We start from the raw sequence: 22,569 nt of genomic DNA on the forward strand, positions 1-22,569 counted from the left end.
ACATACATACTAGCCACAGTAGATGTCACGTCTCTGTATTCAAACATACCTCACCAGGAAGGTTTAGAGGTAATCAGAGAAGTTTTGATATCTCATCAAAAACTAGCTACAGATCTGATTGATTTTCTTATTCACTGTATTAATTTTGTTCTCCCTAAGAATTTTTTTTGGTTTGATTCAAAGTTTTTTTCTTCAGATATGTGACATCGCCCTGGGAACTAAGTTTGCCCCAAGTTTTGCAAATCTTTATGTGTGCCATTGGGAACAGAAACATATAACTTTGGGAGATCTCTTTGGGTAAGACTGGTCCTATGGCGGCGTTACATAGGTGATGTTTTTATTATTTGGGATGGGGATTCTAATTGTTTGGTTACATTCCTACAATGGATTAACCAGAACGATTACAACTTACATTTTACATACAATTTTCACTCAGACCATTTTTTTATTGAAAACTGGGAATTAAAAACCAAAACTTTTTGTAAAGCTACAGACTGTAACACGGCAATAGAATCCACCAGTTCACATCATCCCTCATGGTTGGCCAATATCCCTAAAAGCCAACTAATCCATTTGAGGAGAAACTGTACGGACGAGCACACTTTTTCTACCCAATCCAATCTTATAAAAAATAGATATATTGAAAGAGGTTACAACAAAGAAAACATGGAGCAATTTGAATGTTTAGTCAAAAATACGGATAGATCTTTGTTACTCACTGAAACAAAAAAGAAATTCCAAACAAATAATAACAAAAAAAATAGATTTAGCTTTTATTACTAAATATAGTGCATATGCTGATAGAATAAAGAAGGTCATACGAAAACATTGGCATGTCCTCAAAAAGACGACATTTTGGGAAAACACATTCCAGATTTTCCTATTATTATATTTTTAAAAGCAACCAATCTAGAAAATAAATTGGTCCCAAGTCATCTCTCGGTTAAGACTCAGAATCCAACTTTTCTTAGCTCAAAACCCAAAAGTCTTTTCAGCTGTGTGAAGTGCACCACATGCAAACATCAGAAAAGGAAAACTCAACGTTTTAGGCTCTCACAACGGCAATATATAATTAACCAATTTATTCAGTGTTCCAGCTCCTTTGTAATATACTTATTGCAATGTGCTTGCGTAGCTCAATATGTTGGACGAACAAAGAGAAAACTATATACCAGAATTTTGGAACACTTTAATAACATCAAAAAAAAAAAAAAGATCACAGTGTTCCAAATCAGTGCAATTCCTGTGAAAAAATCAGTTTTAATAATTTTATAGCCATTGGAATTGACAAAATTGATTTGAGCTGGAAAGGACTCACCAGAAAGGAGGCTCAATGGATTTATAATTTAAAAAACTTTAAAATATGGCCCAAATCGAGATATTGATTTAGCAGGTCTAATTTAATGTTTTAATTTTTGAGAGTTTTATAGTTTGCTTTTTCTTATGACTCATTTCTGGTATCAATATATGTTTATATTAATAGGTATATGTGTACTCCATCGATACCACTATGTGATAACTATATTATTAGGCATATTTTCTTCATTCTTTATATTTTATTATTCATATTTTCTTTATATATTTTTTACATATTTTTATTATTGTCCAGATTTTTGGTATACACATGTTTTTAAACTAGCATATATATATCATATTGGATACATTATGCTGCAAGTAGTATCTATGGATATTTTTTCTAGTATTGTGCATCATCATCCAATAGACGCTGCGATTTTCTGCTATTGTATTTTTTTTTTATGTACTATTTGGAGATGGGTGCCCATTGATCATCACTATGGCACCTTTAAGCCCTAGAAACAAGTGAGTAGTGAAGATCGCAATCAGGCGGTCGGCTTATATGCGGTCCACAGTGGGACGTATGATACTCATAAGAGGAAGTTCATCAATGCGTGCCAAGATGGAACGCACGCATCTGGGACACACAGTACAGTGGGACGCATGATACAGGAAACCGGACAGGATGTTGATTATAACAGGAAGTTCATCAATGCGTGCCAAGATGGAACGCACACCAATAAGCCAAATACACGTGGATGACATCTACCATTAACTGGGAGATATTTAAAATTGGAGAGATGAATTGCACATTATATCCCTGAGGAAGGCCTCCAGTAAGGACGAAACGCGTTGGATAACCCAGGACTACTAGAGACTTTTATTTATTGTGTATTTATACTTTTATTTACTGTTTTTTATTTTTATGTTTGGTTGTTTATTGGGCTGGACCTTCTACCATAGAAGCAGATCCCTCTACATCATAGCACCTATGGAGAGACATGCCCGATTTCTTCTTTTAATTGTAAGTGCATTACTATTAAATATTCTACTGTTTATACTTACTTCACCATTGTAGGATTTTTTTTTCTCTAAATGTGAGCTCCTGATTTCTACTACAAAGATGATTCCACATCTATATACCCCAGTGGGGCAATGAGTGCTTAATCTACTTACATTTGTGAGTGCAATACTTACCACATACGGGGAGCTTTCCCTTATCCTCTACTATATTACGCTATGTTGTGTCTACAATTTCTTTGGTTTTAGGACCTTCTTAAGTTCCTGGAAACAGTACACTAGTGCTGTATCCCATTCCACATAGCAGGTTATACTTCTACTCTCTATTGTTTACACTGGTGTTTGGTAGTTTTCCTTTTTGTATGTATAGTCTATTTGGTGTATTTGTGAGATACACTAGGAAAATCACCCTCACCACTGTGTTTGTTCATTTCTAGTGTTTTCTGGATTTTTGTAAATAAGGGTGCCAATTATTAGCAGGATTTGGTTTTAAAATACAACTGATGTTTAAATGGGTTTTCTTTCTAAATAATCCTTCAGCTTGGTAATGTATTGCATAAGAGAAATCACACAGGCCTTGCTCATTACCTACTTGTTGAGGCTCATTTTCAACCTGTAATATGTCATGGGAGACAGCAGGCCTAACACCTTGGTACAGTCAAATATCACCACCCGCATAACCACTTGAAATTTAAAGTAAGCTTGGAAAGGTAAGAAAAATTACATTTGTGAAAGTCTATCTCAGAAGCTATCATTTTTAAATCAGTAAATTAATCATACTTGCAGCTCTTAGGATCTGGAAGCAATTCAGAAATTGCCATTTCCTTTAAAGCCAGATTGTAAGATTAAATTTGATTATAAGAAAAGGACTGATTGTCAGTTTATTTTTAGCCCTTTTTATGTGCCTGAAACTTGTATTTCCAAAATATGCATTTTGCTATCCCAGTATGCCAAAAAAATCCCCCTCCTCCCCCAACAGAAATCCAAATAGTGAACATATAAGGATGGCAACCAATTCTGAAATTGTAATTAACAAATATTCTAATATTCTAATAAATACATTATTTTAGTCTTCCTAGTGGCCTACTTGTCTAAATTTTAGTGCAGGTACAGTAAATCATTATACCTGCAACCACATAAACCAGTAACATCTTCATAAAATAAGTCACAAAGTGTATTATTATTGTCAGAGGCGTAACTAGAAACCACTGGGCCCCATGGGGTCCCCAATCTATCTGCAAAAATTGGCCTGCCGTGCTGCATACAGCGGCAGAAGGAGAGCAGCACAGTCCATCGCTCCTCTCTTACCAGCCACCCTGGGACCGCGCGACCTGGTCAGGTCAGCCCCTGAAAGTATCCCAGCGAGTCTGGAGTGACTGTCCCAGTCGTCACTGCGACCCCTGCAACCGTGGTAGTTGCACCACTGATTATTGTAAGGTTTTATTTGTACCTTGTATAAATCTTAAATATTCGTTTAACAATCTTTGTTCTTGATTTCACACAACGGTGGAATATACCTAGATTTGAGAGATTGTGTCAGGAAATCCAACCATTTCAGTCAGAAACGTATATAAAAAGATCTTAAGATCACATGGCCTATCCCTCAGCATACTGGTAGTAACTACCAACGTTTGGCCTCCTACGGTCATGGCAGTATGTGTGCCAGGTCTCCAGTGATATAACATACATGTGGCTACAGTGTTACAGATAATCATGAAGAGGTTTTTTGTTTTTTTTTGATCGGGTAACTAAAATAATAGATCAGGGTGGTGCAGTAGACATTGCTTACCTAGATTTCAGTAAGGCTTTTGACACTGTTGCACATAGAAGGCTTATTGATAAACTGCAATCTTTGAGTTTGGACTCCAATATTGTTGAATGGGTAAGGCAGTGGCTGAGTGACAGGCAACAGAGGGTTGTAGTCAATGGAGTATATTTGAAGCATGGGCTTGTCACCAGTGGGGTACCCCAGGGATCTGTACTTGGACCCATTCTCTTTAATATTTTTATTAGTGATATTGCAGAAGGTCTTGATGGTAAGGTATGTCTTTTTGCTGATATTAAGATATGTAACAGGGTTGATGTTCCAGGAGGGATAAGCCAAATGGCAAATGATGTAGGTAAACAAAAAAAATGGTCAGAGTTGTGGCAGCTGACATTTAACCCCTTAACGACGAGTGACGGACGAGGTCCGTCACACGGGGGAATGCGTTAATGACGAGTGACGGACCTCGTCCGTCACGCGTTAAAATTAACGCCGCGATCGCGGGGTTAATGCTGTTGCTGGGTCCCTCCGAGTCAGGGGCAGACCGGCAGCAGCAAATCCGGATATCCCAGCCCATGTGATCGCTGTGATAGCCAGTCACAGCGGTCACAATGCTGCTGGGATATCTGATCCGCCTCCCTCCACCTCGTGTGGGTTTGTGAAGTGGAGAGAGACGGATCGGTGCTACATTGTGTCCCTGATTTATTGCAGAGTTATACTTAAGTATAAAATTCACTTTTGTGGAGTTAAAAAAAAAATTAACCCTTTCCCTGCTGCTTGATCACTGCTAGCAGTGATCAATATACAGGTCACAGTACTTTACTGTGATCTATTTTTTTTTTTTACTTTCAAGGGTTAATTTTTAGGTTTTTTGTAACCCTAAGGGGTTAAATTTTATTATTTGATTTTATTAATTTGTGATTTAGTTATTTTGGTGGGTGGAATTTAGTGGGAATTAGGGTATAAAAAAAAAAAAAAAATATATATTTTTTTTTTGTTAGAGTTTTGTTAGCTGTGTTAGCTGTATTAACAATGTTTAGAAAGTATAGCGCGGAGGAGGCTTATGCCCTGTTAGCGGCAGACTCAGAGGCGACTGACACTGCCTCAGAGAGTGAAGCAGGGAGTGACGCAGGGGATGCAGGGGACATGGACTATGTGCCAGATACTGCAGGACCATCAGGAGAAATCGACGATTCCCCTAATGCTGACCATGGCGCAGATGACTGGGTACCCCCTAATAATTTTTCCCCAGACATCCCAGTGTTTACAGGCAATCCTGGCATACAGGCGGACCTGTCTGCCTATAGTGCGCTGGATGTTATGCAGCTGTTCTTGGGGGATGAGATTTTTGGGGAGATAGTCAACCAGACTAATCTCTATGCGGAGCAATATCTGGCACGCAATCCAGACTCTCTTATCTCTAGGAAAGAGAGATGGTACCCAACCAGTGTGCCAGAATTTAAACAATTCTGGGCACTGACCATGTTAATGGGGCTAATTAAAAAGCCCACAATTAGGATGTATTGGGCTAAACATCCTATTTGCAATACTCCTATTTTTGCCGAGACAATGACAAGGGAAAGATATGAAGACATACTAAGAATTATGCACTTTAGTGATAACAACAAGTGCCCCCCAAAAGGTGATCCGCAGTATGATCTTCTTTACAAACTACGCCCTTTAATTGCCCACTTTAACAGTAAATTTGCCGCTATATATACCCCCAATAAAAACATTTCCATTGACGAGTCCCTAATGAAGTTTAAGGGAAGACTGGGGTTTAGACAATATATCCCATCCAAAAGATCCCGATATGGGATCAAATTTTATAAACTATGTGAAAGTGGCAGTGGCTACGTATACACCTTCCGTGTATACGAAGGAAGGGATAGCCACCTTGATCCCCCAGGTTGCCCAGATACAGTAGGGACAAGTGGAAAAATTGTCTGGGACTTAATAATGCCACTACTTAATAAAGGTTATCATCTATACATCGATAACTTTTATAATAGCATCCCACTGTTACAAATGTTGTATTGCTTCGAGACCGTGGCCTGTGGCACTATTCGGAAGAGTCGCACAGGTTTCCCAAAGGCTCTAGCGAACAAAAAAATGAAAAGGGGGGAAACAGCAGCTCTCTGCCAGAATGAACTGCTGGCACTCAAGTACAGGGATAAAAAGGATGTTTTCATCTTAACCACCATCCATGGTGAAAACACTCGGAGGGTCGCAGTTCGTGGCAGAGACGAATATAAACGGGTGCCAGTCTGCATACGGCAATATAATCGGCATATGGGGGGCGTTGACCTGTCCGATCAACTGATGCAGCCATATTTGATCATGAGAAAGACCAGGGCATGGTATAAAAAAGTGGGCATATACCTTTTGCAGATGGCAATCCACAATGCCTTTGTTATTTTTAAAAAGGCAAATGCTGGGCTGAAAAGCACTTTTCTTTCTTTCCAGTTTGAGCTAATTTCTAAGCTGCTAGAATGCCACACAAGGAGACCATCAGTGGAGCCTAGCAGAAGAATGGAGGCAGGTCACTTCTGCTTTAAGATTCCACCAACCCCTAAAAAACAAAACTCCCAGAAAAGGTGCAGGGTGTGTTACAAGAGGGGCGTAAGAGTTGAGACCAGCTATTACTGCCCTGATTGCCCCTCTCAGCCCGGCCTATGTATTGGCCATTGTTTTAAAATTTTTCACACCCAGGCCGAATAAGTAGACCAGTTTTGGGGTGTGATTTTTGGTTACCGAATCTTGGCTTTGTCTATCGTTTATCCTGTCTTCTCTGATCCTTGACCTCGGCTTGTCCTATCGTTGTTCCGTTTCTCTTTACTCCTTTGACCTCGGCTTGTACCTTGACAATTCTCTGCTTGTATAGCCCGGCCATTCTAAGGACCGGTATTACAAGTTTCTCTCTCTGTGTTCTCTCTCTTTGTGGTCTGTCTGTGTTTTGGTTTCGGAATCCATGACAGCTTTGCCCGGGACGCAGATAACTGTGTACTACCCCCGGATAAGTTTACCCCAACTATTCTGTATATGGGGGTATCATTGCACTAAGATGACATAGCTGAGCAACATATTAGGTGTTATACTGCCGTAGCACACATAAGGATAGCAAAATATACAGTAACATCTCCAAGTGTGTGTCAAAAAGGCAGAAAAAATGCTAATTGCAACTAGACTTGGTACAAACTAACAAAAAAATGATCCTACACTAAGGTTTAGAATATACCTTTTGAAATACCCTGGGGTGTCTACTTTAAGAAATGGTAGGCCTTTGTGGGGTAGTTTGAATTTAATACCTGCTAAGATGCTTGGAAATTGCACATAGGCCCAGCGTCAAAATTCAAAGTTCGGTAAAAACTGATATGGCTTGGTCTCCTATATGGCACTGTAGCTTCACAAAATAGTCCCAAAGACATACAATAGGGGTGTCATTTTACTCAGAAGACTTAGCTGAACATAATTTGGGGGGTATGAACTTAGTGGCACATGTGAAATATACAAAATGCCCAGCACAAATGCAATCCATATGTAAAAAACGCACAAAATAATTTTATACCACATACTTTGGCATCTATTGGTGAAAAAATGGGGGCATGTTAAGGCACAATATGCACCTTATGAGATACCCTGGAGTGTCTACTTTAAGAAATGGTAGGCCTTTGTGGGGTAGTTTGAATTTAAAACATGCTAAGATGCTTGGAAATTGCACATAGGCCCAGCGTCAAAATTCAAAGTTCGGTAAAAACTGATATGGCTTGGTCTCCTATATGGCACTGTAGCTTCACAAAATAGTCCCAAAGACATACAATAGGGGTGTCATTTTACTCAGAAGACTTAGCTGAACATAATTTGGGGGGTATGAACTTAGTGGCACATGTGAAATATACAAAATGCCCAGCACAAATGCAATCCATATGTAAAAAACGCACAAAATAATTTTATACCACATACTTTGGCATCTATTGGTGAAAAAATGGGGGCATGTTAAGGCACAATATGCACCTTATGAGATACCCTGGAGTGTCTACTTTTACAAATGGTAGGCCTTTGTGGGTTTTTTTTGAACAGTCAAACTGTTATAATACCCCAAATGGAAGCATAGGCTCATTAAATCCGTCTCTCAAAATTCTACTGTGAGTACTGAAAAGGACAGGTCTCCTATATGGCACTGTAGCTTCACGAACTAGTGCCAAAGACATACAATGGGGGTGTAATTTTACTCAGAAGACTTAGCTGAACATAATTTGGGGGGTTTGAACTTAGTGGCACATGTGAAATATACAAAATGCCCAGCACAAATGCAATCCATATGTAAAAAACGCACAAAATAATTTTATACCACATACTTTGGCATCTATTGGTGAAAAAATGGGGGCATGTTAAGGCACAATATGCACCTTATGAGATACCCTGGAGTGTCTACTTTAAGAAATGGTAGGCCTTTGTGGGGTAGTTTGAATTTAAAACATGCTAAGATGCTTGGAAATTGCACATAGGCCCAGCGTCAAAATTCAAAGTTCGGTAAAAACTGATATGGCTTGGTCTCCTATATGGCACTGTAGCTTCACAAAATAGTCCCAAAGACATACAATAGGGGTGTCATTTTACTCAGAAGACTTAGCTGAACATAATTTGGGGGGTATGAACTTAGTGGCACATGTGAAATATACAAAATGCCCAGCACAAATGCAATCCATATGTAAAAAACGCACAAAATAATTTTATACCACATACTTTGGCATCTATTGGTGAAAAAATGGGGGCATGTTAAGGCACAATATGCACCTTATGAGATACCCTGGAGTGTCTACTTTTACAAATGGTAGGCCTTTGTGGTTTTTTTTTGAACAGTCAAACTGTTATAATACCCCAAATGGAAGCATAGGCTCATTAAATCCGTCTCTCAAAATTCTACTGTGAGTACTGAAAAGGACAGGTCTCCTTTATGGCACTGTAGCTTCACGAACTAGTGCCAAAGACATACAATGGGGGTGTCATTTTACTCAGAAGACTTAGCTGAACATAATTTGGGGGGTTTGAACTTAGTGGCACATGTGAAATATACAAAATGCCCAGCACAAATGCAATCCATATGTAAAAAGTGCACAAAATTATTTTATACCACATACTTTGGCAACTATTGGTGAAAAAATGGGGGCATGTTAAGGCACAATATGCACCTTATGAGATACCCTGGAGTGTCTACTTTTACAAATGGTAGGCCTTTGTGGGTTTTTTTTGAACAGTCAAACTGTTACAATACCCCAAATGGAAGCATAGGCTCATTAAATCCGTCTCTCAAAATTCTACTGTGAATACTGAAAAGGACAGGTCTCCTATATGGCACTGTAGCTTCACGAAATAGTGCCAAAGACATACAACGGGGGTACCGTTGTACTCAGCAGAAGTAACTGAACACATAATAAAACTTTGTACAGGAATAGCACACACCAACTTTACAAAATACACATGAGAAGTTCTTTGTTATAAGTTTGTGTGCGAAAACCCCCAAAAAACACAATTTTACTCCAATATTTAGCAGAGGTTGGCGGTAAAATGGCTACGTAGAAAGTGTCAAAACAACCTTAGGTAAATAGCCTGGGGTGTCTACTTTATATAAATATATACTTTTGTGTGGCAATTTTGTTTTCTTTTATGGCTATTAGGCTTACAAGACAAACATACCAAATTCTAAAATCGCTCCACATAAAAAGTGTATTTTACTCCTTGTGCTTTGTGACCTGTAACTACCAAAAAAAACTGAAAATCCCAGACACATTATATATTCTGTAATTCAGAACAACTAAATGAATTTATTTTTAATTACTTTCCTTAACCTGCACTAATTATGTACACATTATTATGGCAAAAACTGTAAAAAAAACACAAAAATTCATTTTTTTGCATATTTCTGTATTTTTTTAATAATAAATAAGCATTTATATATATATATATGTGTTACATCAAATTAAAGCCCTTTCTGTCCTTTAAAAAACGGTATATAATATGTGTCGGTGCAATGAATAAGTAAAAAGCAAATTGCAGTTGAACGCAAATAGCAAAAAATGCCGTTGTCATTAAGTGAAAGACAAGCTTCTGAAGCTCTGTCCTTAAGGGGTTAATGTGGATAAGTGCAAGATAAAGCATCTTGGATGTAAAAACCCACGGGTAGAATATTTGATAGAATCCTAACCTCAACATCAACAGGAAAGGGATTTAGGGGTGATTATTTCTGATGACTTAAAGGTAGGCAGACAATGTAATAGAGCAGCAGGAAATGCTAGCAGAATGCTTGGTTGTATAGGGAGAGGTATTAGCAGTAGAAAGAGGGAAGTGCTCATGCCATTGTACAGAACACTGGTGAGACCTCACTTGGAGTATTGTACGCAGTACTGGAGACCCTATCTTCAGAAGGATATCGATACCTTAGAGAGAGTTCAGAGAAGGGCTACTAAACTGGTTCATGGATTGCAGGATAAAACTTACCAGGAAAGGTTAAAGGATCTTAACATGTATAGCTTGGAGGAAAGACGAGACGGGGGGATATGATAGAAACAATTAAATACATAAAGGGAATAAACACAGTAAAGGAGGAGACTATATTTAAAAGAAAAAAAAACTACCACAACAAGAGGACAGTCTTAAATTAGAGGGGCAAAGGTTTAAAAATAATATCAGGAAGTATTACTTTACTGAGAGGGTAGTGGATGCATGGCATAGCCTTCCAGCTGAAGTGGTAGAGGTTAACACAGTAAAGGAGTTTAAGCATGCATGGGATAGGCATAAGGCTTTCCTAGTTATAAGATAAAGCCAGGGACTAATGAAAGTATTTAGAAAATTGGGCAGACTAAATGGGCCAAATGATTCTTATCTGCCGTCACATTTTAGGTTTCTAGGTTTGTTTTAATGGCATTCTACAAAAAAAGTACAATTATGTTTTGGAATGCATGAAAGTGGTCAAGTGGCACAACCAAGGTGTCTGTGCCAAGGGCCAAAGTCAGAAGAAGCAATGTAATAGAAAAGAACAGGGAAGGATTAAGAACACTCAGTTAAGACACAAGGAGAAAGATTGTGAACATCTGAGAACTTTGTTCAGGTTTATAATAACTGGCAATACTAGATTATTGATTTAGCATCCAAGACAACCAGCCACTGACAAACAGAGCAGGGGCTTCAGATATTGGAAGAAGTGAATGCAGTTTGGGGGAACAGGAGTGAGAATATGGCAAATAAACTATAGAATTTTACTACCATACATGTAAAACACATGCACAACGCAGGCCTCACAACATTCCCAATTAGGGCAACACAGATCCACTTTCAAGGTTCAGTCCCAACATCCTGATTTATTTCCTTGGTGTCACTCAACTGTCCCCAGCCAGCACAGTGCATCATAAGGCACACTCATCTTGAAAGTGTTACATTTGTATATGATAGCGAGGGTGCATGGGTATGTCAGGGAGGACGCATACCTATGTTCTCATGGGTGATCAGTTAATATTTATTGATAGTCCTCCTATCTGGTAAACTTCTTTAATTTGGCTCTTCATCAAATAGGCTTTAAAAATGAAACAGAACATTGCTTTCTACAAATTTGATTTAGTCTTTCTACATTGTGAGTGATCATATAATCCTTAATATAATGGTCTACTTTTTCAGCCATGACAATTAAATGCCACCCTTTGATCAAGCATGATACGATTATTAATGGATTGGCTTTTGCTTACAGTGGAACTGGTGTACATATCACATGGAGTGTTTAATAGGGCTGTTGGGTGTTTATGGGATATAGCTATAAAAGCTAAAAGTAGTCTGACTAGCAACTTTAAGTTATTGAGTGATTTTAAGGAGTTATGGGCATGCCAACTTTGTCTTGGTTAAAGGGACACTATAATAACCAGAACTGCAGCGTACTGTATTTGTTCTGGTGAGTATAATCATTCCCTTCATGCTTTTTGCAGTAGACCCTGTTTTTCAGAGAAAATACAGTGTTTACATTACAGCGTAGGGACACCTCCCCTGGCCACTCCTCAGATGGCTACTAAAGGTGCTTTACTGCAATTCAGTGTCTCCACCCTCTGCATGGAGACCCTGAACTTTACTCATAGAGTTGCATTAATTCAATGCATCTCTATGAGTAGATGCTGATTGGCCAGGGCTGTGTTTGGCTTGTGCTGGCTCTGCCCCTGACCGGTCTTCTTTCAAGCTCAGCCAATCCAATGTTTTCCTATGTGAAAGCATTGTGATTAGCTGAAATAAACACTTCTGGCAGATCAGGTGCAGAGCCAGCAGCAGCACCTGGAATAAAAGGTAAGATTTTGATATATTTAGAAGGGGCGGGGGGGGGGGCAATATAGTGTTTTTAACACTATAGGGTCAGGAATGTAAGTTTGTATTCCTTTATACTGGTAGCGCAATCACTTTAGGAGCTCATAAAAGTGGTGACTTCTCATAGATAAATTTGTGTTTCTCTATGAAAAGCATTGCTGTCAGATTGTTGTGTTTACCACATATGCTCCCTGTGTCTCAATGTTTATTTTACTTAAAAATACAAAAACATTTTAAATAAAAATCAGGATTGATTCTTTTCTTTTACGACACCGACTAAAATGACAAATACGCTTAATCCAAATTCCAATATTTACTTACTTTTTTTTTTTAAATAATGTACAAGTTTTTCTTTATTTAATAAAAAAAAAAAAATGTAAACACAAAAATAGTACTAATACTACTAGGTGCAAAATGTATACATCCATTATCTGATGCCATGTCGCAGTGAACCACAGACATGTATTTTTCAGGCCCTGATCCATGACCAAAAAAGTAATTGTCGTGGAACTGTTAGAAAACTTACATTTACACATTCTTCATGCTCTCTGAAGTAACCTTCTCTCGTATATATTTGGTTATTTTCCAGGGGGAGTTATTTACTTTGCAGATCAACCTAATTCGCCATTTTATTTTGCAACTTTTGGTATGGGTAGTGGGGCGTTCGTATCTTTGCAACCTGGGATGCAATATTTTCAGGAGCAAGCATTAATAGTGTCAAAATTAAAGAGAAAAAAAAGGAGCTATTTTCATTGACCACGGAATAAAATCAGTACTGGCAAACTATATCCAAAATAAACTTTCTAATATATGCAATTTTAAAATTACATGAACAGGTGACTGTTTAAATGTTAAGTGACTGTAGATCACTTACCAGTAAATATGTGTTTGTGTCTGTAGTATATGAAAATCATATGAAAATTCAAGCGACGTCAACTCAAAAACCAAACAAGTAATTTTAAATTAAAGATGCCCTTGAACCACTTTGATGTAAACAGATGCATTCAGTAAACTCATCTTTATGTTTGGTGCAGAATGTGTAATGCATAGGATTTGAGCATATAAACATTCATATTTTTTACAAACATGCCCAAAAATGAAATTGCTAGTAAAGGTCAGTGTCCATCTCGTGAGCTCTTTAAAATCTATCCTACACTGTGCTCACTCTTAAAAAAAGGATTCCTTAAAAAAATAAAATAAAAGTCTTAGCAATAACAAGAGTTAGTAATGAACGCAGAATATATATTTATATTTATTTTTTTCAATATATGTTAAAAATCTGAACACCAGTCAAGCCATAAGACTTGCTTTTCCCACAGAAATCACAAATTTGACGTGATGTTACTACCGCAAAGGATTCTGGGTGGGCAGAATCAACAAAGAATCACATTTTTGCCTCATTCCATTATAAACATGTATACAACAAACAGCCTCAACACAACTTAGGAAAAAATGCAAAGTCAGTGAACCACTCCTGCATGGCTTGACTGGTGTGTAGATTTTTGTTTAACATTTTATTGACTATCCACAGACTTCAGGTGGAAGGGGTTTTCAAGCACAATTTTTCCCCCCACCATAATGTTTTTGAGAGATATATAATATATAAATTATATAAACCAGGGGGCTGCACTCACCTTGTGTGAGATATAGATATATATTTATTTGTAAAAAAAAATATTTTGTGCACCTACTGGACTTCAAATTTATTGATATACAGTAACAAAATTAAAGTCTTGGCTCTTCACACACTCACACTTCACCACCATGTGTATATTCATGCTTCTTTCTCATTTAAGATTATTATCCTCTCTTAAATTCTCCAGTACAATAGTGCTACTTTGCTTTATAAGATGATGCCTATTGTTGCAGAACAAGCATTTATTCCACTTGACATCTAAAACTAGGGAGGCAAAAACAAATAATGCTATACTGCATAACTTTAATGTTTCATTAACTGTACATCACCTTAAAAGTTATTTACTTTACATGGCTTTACTAAAATAACTTCAAAACGGCAAATGTTTTCTTGATTACATAAAGCTACAAAAAAAAAAGTTACAAGATATTTTGTTAAAATGTAGGCATTGTTTAAACACTAAAATCAAGTTTCATAATGGACATTTAAAAAAAGTCTAGAAGCCAGATTTCAAAACCCACCAAGAATACAGCCAAATGTTTGTGACATTTTATTCCGAGAGAAATGGTTTTGCATATATAGTGGCACTAGTCAGTTATATACACTTTCTGTGAAAAGTAATGACATCTGCAGGACTGCATATAATGCATAAGGAAGGAGCTAAATATACAACCAGGACTAGTGTTAAGAAAAAAAAAACAAAAAAAAAACATCCCTTATATCAAATGCACATGTAATGCTTTCTGGAATACTGATAAAATCCTTTGAAAACATGTTTTAGTAGGCAGGAAGGTAGCCAAATGAAATGGAAATGATTAATACTATCCTGTTCTGCACAGTACTGTAATAATCAACCATAAAGAAAACACACAACACAACACTAAACAGTCGGGCATGGAACTATTGCACTCACATGTAAAAGGCTCTGCTGCCCTATTTTGCCTTTGACACTGCACTTTTTTTATACAAACATTTACAACACATTTAATAAGACACAATAGAAGTGCAGTGTAGTGTCACAAGAAACAGGCACACACTCATCTCTTCGAATACAATGTAAAAAGTTATAGAAGTCTCTCTCTGTGGTCTTGTAAAGTCTACAGCTAACTTTGGATTTCCGGTTTCCCTTCTAATGCTTGAGTTCTCAGTGCATAAAGGACACATGCTTTGCCCGGAACCTGCAGCTTCATCTCTTTTAGTGTCCCGTTAGGTAGTCCTGTGTGGAGTCTGAAGCAAATGAATCTGCATCTTCATTGTCCGAGTCGTCACTGCTGTCATCTGCTGCGGGTTCGCCAGTTAGTGCAATTCTTGCATAGTCGTCAGTGTCTATAGACTTGCAGAAATGAATAGCGTATTTTAACTTCTCCTCCAGTACCTGCTTGCAGGAATATCGGGGAAGCTTCAGCAGAAAGAAGCAAGTGTAGGATTCTGGAAGGAAATGATCTGGAGGGTTGTACTTGTCCAAAACCTGTGTATTGGAGAAGGAAAGTCATATCTTTAACAAAAATAGGTTTAAAATAAATTAATAATACAAAGTCCAAAAATGTATGTTGGGACAACACATTAGTTTTAAGATTTGCTATATACTCCTCAACTTCCATCCCACCTAACATGGGCGTTAATGTAATATTTTTGATTAAACCTGAAATGATTTTGATATTGTTGAGAGATAAAATAAATATATATATATATTGACAAGTGTATCTAAAAATATTAAATCAAGACCAACATTATTTATGAATGGAAATGGTTTTGTAAAAAAAATTGTACTAAAAACCCAAAATTATGAGACATATTGAGCCAATGTTTAGCACATTTTAGAAAGTCCAATAATGCACACTTAGGCATTACCAAACCTAGCAAGCATCTAAATTCGTAACGAGTACAATAAATTGATACATTTCTCATTGCAACACATTAAGATATCTTTTCTAAAGTCTATTTTATAGGCCACAAGAGTAAGTGTATGCCCCATCTAATACTGCATAGATTATATGGCACTATATTTTTTGTGTGGGGTTCGTAAAGGTTCATACAACATGCCAGTACCTGTATGACAAAGTCTCTGCCTCTGAAGTCTGCTATGGTCCGAGGTAGCCTGGTCCTACCCCACACAAATCTAAGGAACAGGGACCTTTCTGTGTTTGAGAAAGACTCCATCACTTCCCAAAACCACTGGATGAGGGATGCTGTGGGCTCAATTCCCTTGTACGTGGCTACAGATTTCAGCAAATGAAGGGGAATATCTGGGCTCCCACACACCTGAAAGGACAAAATATTCATTATAAAGTTCACACACAGATCTATTCACTAAAGTGAGGATTGTCAGGAATGCCAAGTAAATACAAAGAGCGTTTCAGATTTTAGACCAAAATAGCAAAACTGGAAACATAACGGACTTGTATTTTTTTCCAATTGAGCTATTTTCACTTTAAGTCTGAAATTCACTTTGCATTCTGGGCAGGGCAGGGCTCTCTCTACCTTTTTTTGTATTTGTCTGTGTATATTGTACGTTCTCCACTAACTGTACCAGTAATAAATAAATAAATTCCAGAAATCCTAACTTTAGTAAATATCTCTGAAAGGATACATTTGATACACGTTAGTTATCTACAAAGGTTAGAATTTTAAATGAATTTCACATTTCGGGCCAGAGTAACTGAATGGAAAGCACAGATGACAGACATTTTTTTCCAGTTCTGCAAGTTTACCCTCAAATTTAAAATTCACGTAATTCTCCATAAATTTTCACTTTAGATTTTAGAATTTACAGGGATATTTACTTAACACTCTGGGGCTAAACATTCTGAGAACTAAACCTGCCACCACATCTCAACCAATCCAGATTCTAGCATTATAAGAAACATTCTAAAAACAGAGTACTGTGCATATCCTAGAGCAGGTTTTGTATGTAATTTATTCACTTTCATTCAAACACCGTTGAACAAATACACTTTCTCCCCCCAAACAGATACCATGTTTTCTTTTAGACGTATAAAAATATATAGAAAAAATATATAACAATCCATTTTAAATAAAGGAAAGCTAGGGCACACATTACAAATGAGAGAATAGAAACATTGTTTCATGTCTCATCTTCTCTTTATACTGACTGCAAGGTGCAAAGGACAGTTTAGAACAATGCTTGAGAGCTAAAATGGAAAGCCTCCGTTGCAGGATAAACAGGTATGCATTTCTAAATGTTATTTTATGTTTCACACATCACAAATGCATATTTTTTACATATACGGATAAAAAAAATGTAATATTAAAATCCTGGGAAGTGACAGTTGCCTTTTGTAATTCTGCAAAGTCTACAACTTTGTGAATCAATGTGCAATGACTAAACATTAGTAAGTTCAGATGAAGCTATCACTTTACCAGGGCTCTAAAGTTTAGGTATTACACTACTGCACAAGTCTAAACGTTACTCGATCGTGCAATCCTGGATGTCCATAGCAGGGCTGAATTTCATCAGGGCTCAACTTCTACTCTCTAATGGGGAGCGGAAATTTTAAGTATCGACTAAACATAAGCAGACAACATAGAAATAACATATTACCATAGTTTCCAGTTCATATCCAGTAAAAAGTGAAAGTAGAGGAACAGGTACAACTCGTGCCATTCCTTCTCGAACTGCAGCAACCTGCTCATCAAACTCATGTAACCTGCACAGGTAATGTGGAAAATAGCATATGAAAATAAAATGCAGGAATCTTGCACACACAACCTCAAGTACATATTTTTAGCTACAAGAAGTAACCTTTGAGACTCTAGTCCGTAAGGTTTGATGTTTGGATAAACTAGCCCCCTCTTATGCAAAACCAATCTTTATTTGTATTTAGGTTATGTAGCTGGAGGAATCACAAGGTAAAAATATAACTAATAATATAAAACAGGGGAGAGAGCTGATACAATCACTGCAAGTGGTTTTGAAAAAAAAATATACGATTAAAAAGGCTAGATACAATTGTGGATTGAGAACGTTCAAAAAGAATGGTAGAGAGTGTGGAAAAGTGAAGATACTCGTAGCAAGCTGTTGGATATTCACGAATAGATAAGTGCAGTGCAGCTTGATACAAACACTTAAAACAACCTCTTCAAATTCTATTACCCATTTTTAGGTTTAGAAGTGGTCGAATGGTGTCATAGAACACAATATAAAACCATTTCAAAGGAATCCAGACAAACTCTTTCATATTTATTTAAAGAACACTCCAAACACCGTAACTAACAATGCCAATCAAACTAATGGAACAGCAATGCACATTTATTAAAACTACAAGCTCACACTGCTGCTCAAGGATATTAAACAGGCTAGATCTATTCCACATCATTTCAAAATTGCTTGTTGCACTAATAGTCTTCTGTTCAGCAATTATTATATATGCTAATTAACCCTTCCCTCTCAACAAATTGGCTCCCTATTTACAGAACACAAGGTTTGCAGGTTTTATTTTTAAAACACAAAACCAACTTCAGCCAAAGTGTCTCAGCCGGTGAGATAACACTGTGAAGGCCCTTACATTAGTTTAAAAAAACAAAACAAAAAAAAAAAAAAACACAATCTCTTACTTGAAGATATACAGCGGCGTTTGGGCTATAGTGTAGGTAACAGATGTTTAATTTCATGATAGGGGCTGAATACTCTAGCCAAAGCAGCCAGCCAGCATGGATGGGGTTTCAAGTACAGAGCTAAAACAGGATTTTTACAGATTATTTTGTTTCTCCTTGGACATTGCAGGCACCCTGTATCTTCGAATAAAAGATACAGCTTACAGCCTTCCAAAGTGCAGATTCTGAGTGTCTGCTGACATCATATACACACTCACTGCCGGATTTTTTTATTTTTTTTTATAAATCAGTTACTGTGGGTTATAAAATTCTGATGCAATTACAATAGGACCACCTCCACATTGAAAAACTGCCAGATTGTCAAGTGGGAAATTACCGCTAAACTTAATATAGCTTGATTAAAAAATAATAATCATAATCTGCTGGGATCATTGTTCTAGGCTGATTTATAGATAGAAAATGTTAGTGACTGTTCTATTTAAGCACACATTCTCGTCAGATAAGCCTTCGACTTGTCCAAGATCACTTGGCACTTTTTCAAGTCAATATGCTGTGTGCTGTTCACTGCCCACAGGGATGACACCGGCTCACTTGAAAGCACAGGCAGGAGAGATTAAAGCCATTATTTCTGTAATTTGTTCAGCTAACTGCCACTATGAAATGGCACCCACAGCCTGCATGTGAAAAGGAGAGATATACTACCAGAAAGAAAAAAGAAGTGTCACCCCTCCCCAATGTTTTATACATAGGGGGCAATTTGACAGTATTTTACAGTATTTTTAGACTATGAATCCTATTCAACTTCAAACACCTTTATTATCATTCCCAGACATCTTAAGATACATTTTATTTTTCTCTTTGCCGTGTTTTTGTTTTGTTTTTTAGACAAAAGAAAAATCAGCAGTGATGTATCACACAAGAATTAAGACGTTCACAGCAGATGCCACAAACACTAATGCGTTTTTTCTTATAATAGATGCATTTATAGTCGCCAGCAGAATGTGAGTAACCAACTGTGAATAAAGAATGAGGGGATCCAAAGCCACAAACTTTACTTTGAAACAAATAGCAGGTGGGTTCTCATCATTTTTAATAAACCATAAGACAAACAAACACACTCTCACATGCTTTTAGAGAACTCCGTGAACCCCCTATGCTATTTCAATTTGAAAATGGTTTATTGCAAATACAAAACAGTGAGACTAACTGCCCACCCAATTTTTTTGTTTTCTTTTCCAGACAATGCATCAGTGTGTGGACAGCGGCAAGATAAGCAACGTTGCACTTAAAAGACACAGGATATTTCCAAATTTACTGGGCCCTGAGGTGGCTCTGTGGGGGAATATCATGAACTTTACAGATAAGAGAATGAGAAAGTATTTTCAGCATATGTAGCACTCCAAAAAAAATAAAAAAAATAAAAATAAAATAAAAAAGCTTCCCTCTCTATGTTCTGCAATAATGAGGCACTCTGGAAAGTGTGGCAAGTACAAATTAAAGCAGTGCCAGATCTAGTCTTCTGCAAATACATTTTCAAATGAATGGTAAGCAGCGATCATAAATTACACGACTTAAAATATTATAGGAAATCCCTTATAAATATTACAGAAACTACATAAACAGAATTATTTGTCAATGTCGTATATAAACCTGATAAGAGAGCGAAACACTCGATTTTGTGCAGAAGCTGAATGCGCATTTGTACTCAACTGCTACAAATCTTTTTAATGTTTCAAAATTCCCACAGAAACACAAATCTTGTGGCAAGCCTTCCCAAAAGAGTGGAAGCTGCTATAGCTACAAAGGGAGGACAAACTGCATATTAAGATCTATATATTTAAAAGTCCCTGTTGGTGTAATGTAATCTACACAGACACAGACAAACCAACATATTTGCCAAGAATTATGGTGATTGGGTAAATGTATATAGTTTTGTATACAATTCCGATGTCGTCTCCCCTTTAAATACATTTCACACCTTCTCACAGAATCAAACCAACTCACACTGACAAGACTCACAAAGACACAAACACATGCACACAACCAACACGTTAACACTCAAACGCAGACCCTCCAGTGAAAAGGGGGAATGATGTTGTGATTGCTGAGTTGGATGATGCCTTTCAGCTGCCAGTGCAAGGGTTGGAAACTGGGGTGGGTGGAGGTAAACTGGTGAGTACAACATGACTGACAACTATGTATCAGAAGAGAGGTCTACCATGGGTAAAATAAAAAACAGAAGTCTAAAACGCACCATCATTGAGGAAAGAGTGGACTAGATACAGCACACCCATAGGAAATTAATGTGTGCGGCAAGTGAAGAGAGGTAGACCCACAGTGGTTCACCACAATATGATTATAAACAGGCAAATAAAGAGCCAGAGACAGCCAGCAATGTGCAACCTGACCATGAAACAGTGAAAAATCACAAAATGGAGCGTGGATTTACTGCCTGTGGAGCAATGTGATGATGGGGAACATCTGGATAATGAATAAAGAGCGGCAGTATGGAGATCACACCTAGTAAGGGGTCACAATGAGTGCCTGACAGTCAAGTTATATAATATTCGTAATACATAAAAGTTATGCAATAGAAAATCTAGGATCACAGAGTTCAATATGCCTTATGACATTTTACTACCTTCTATAAACATATAAAGAGCAATAAAAAGAAACACATTCATACAAACCTGTAGCTGATGGCAAGTCTAACATATTCTGCCCGATTGTCGAGTGTAATGTGGATGTGTTTGGAGCTCAACTGTATGTCCTGACCACTTGCACTTGGAACAGTAAATGGAAGAATCATTGCTTCAAATTCTTCTGAGGTGGCCTCGTTGTCTCGTATGTACATGAGTCCAGGAATAAAATCTTTATCCACCTGTAAATATTGAAACACCAGACTCTATTGAAAGCAAATGAACACCATATGGATGAATACTATAACTTATCACAAAATATGTCATGGTGCAGTAATTCGTTCCATTTTGATAAATACATGAATCTTGATCAGTCAGATGATGGACAGCCCCCTCCACTGGAAACATCACCTACCAAATACCATCTCATTAGAGATACCAAGTCATGAATGCATTTGCCCAGATATTCCCGCCTCCTCTTCCCTTTTTCCACTCTGCCATTTCTCCCTCAAGCTTGCTCCAATTCATTATACCATGACATTTTTATAGACATTTTCAGATTACAGATGCATAACACAGGAGTAACAGTTTTAAGTGTCATATGGAAGAAAAAAAATATTTTAAAAATAAAACAAAAAAAGGGAGGAGGGAGATCATCTGGAGCTAAAGAAAGATGGAAGTAAGACCAAGAGGGGTTTACATAGGTGTAAGTAACACTCAAGAGAGAATTGTGTAAGTAATAGGTTGGTTTGTTGCATTCCATGTAACATTTACCAAGCAGTATATTCAAACCCAGATTTTATTTTTAGGGTGTTGTGATCCAATAGATATAGGGTTCCCCAACTGTAAAAAGTGTGCAATCGATATATCTTATATATTTAAGTCAGCTGTCTCAAGCCAGTACAATGGGAAAAATATCAGTAAATGTAATGTAAATGAGTTGTGTGGATATCAGGAGGGAGAGGTGTTGGATCAGAGTAGGTAGGACTGCAACTGCAGTCAGTCTGGTTAAACGTTTGCAGTGTTTTCAAGATTTAAAATGGTAGACTGATTCGTGAGGGGGGAGAAGTAGAGTATATGCCAAAAGGGTTCCAAAAGTGGATAATTTTGAGGTAGATTTGTAAAATACGAATTAAGTCAGTAAGAGGGGCTGAGCATTTGTGACAGTTACTCAAAGGCAGGGTGACCATACATATTCGCCGTCGGGCGGGGAAAAAAGCAAATGTAATGGAGACTCTTAAAATGAATTCCTCTATATGGGACAGCAGAAATGTTGTGTTTGGACCTCACCGATTTGG

General features: G+C 37.4%; 1 protein-coding gene across 4 annotated transcripts in view; it reads right to left on the reverse strand.

The window, feature by feature from the left end:
• Positions 1 to 14,340: 14,340 nt before the first annotated feature.
• The window catches only part of HERC2 (HECT and RLD domain containing E3 ubiquitin protein ligase 2), a 171,046-nt gene continuing 162,817 nt past the window's right edge, over positions 14,341 to 22,569 (reverse strand). For all 4 annotated transcript variants that reach the window (XM_063459216.1, XM_063459223.1, XM_063459231.1 and 1 more), the window contains 4 exons: positions 21,323 to 21,513; positions 17,620 to 17,725; positions 16,107 to 16,319; positions 14,341 to 15,525 (listed from right to left, as the gene is read on the reverse strand). In XM_063459216.1, coding sequence (XP_063315286.1) covers positions 15,253 to 15,525; positions 16,107 to 16,319; positions 17,620 to 17,725; positions 21,323 to 21,513 — 783 coding nt within the window. In that variant the 3' untranslated portion in view covers positions 14,341 to 15,252. The remainder of the gene's footprint in view (positions 15,526 to 16,106; positions 16,320 to 17,619; positions 17,726 to 21,322; positions 21,514 to 22,569) is intronic.

This window comes from Pelobates fuscus, chromosome 1 (genome assembly GCF_036172605.1).
Source record: "Pelobates fuscus isolate aPelFus1 chromosome 1, aPelFus1.pri, whole genome shotgun sequence".
Taxonomy (NCBI): Eukaryota; Metazoa; Chordata; class Amphibia; order Anura; family Pelobatidae; genus Pelobates; species Pelobates fuscus.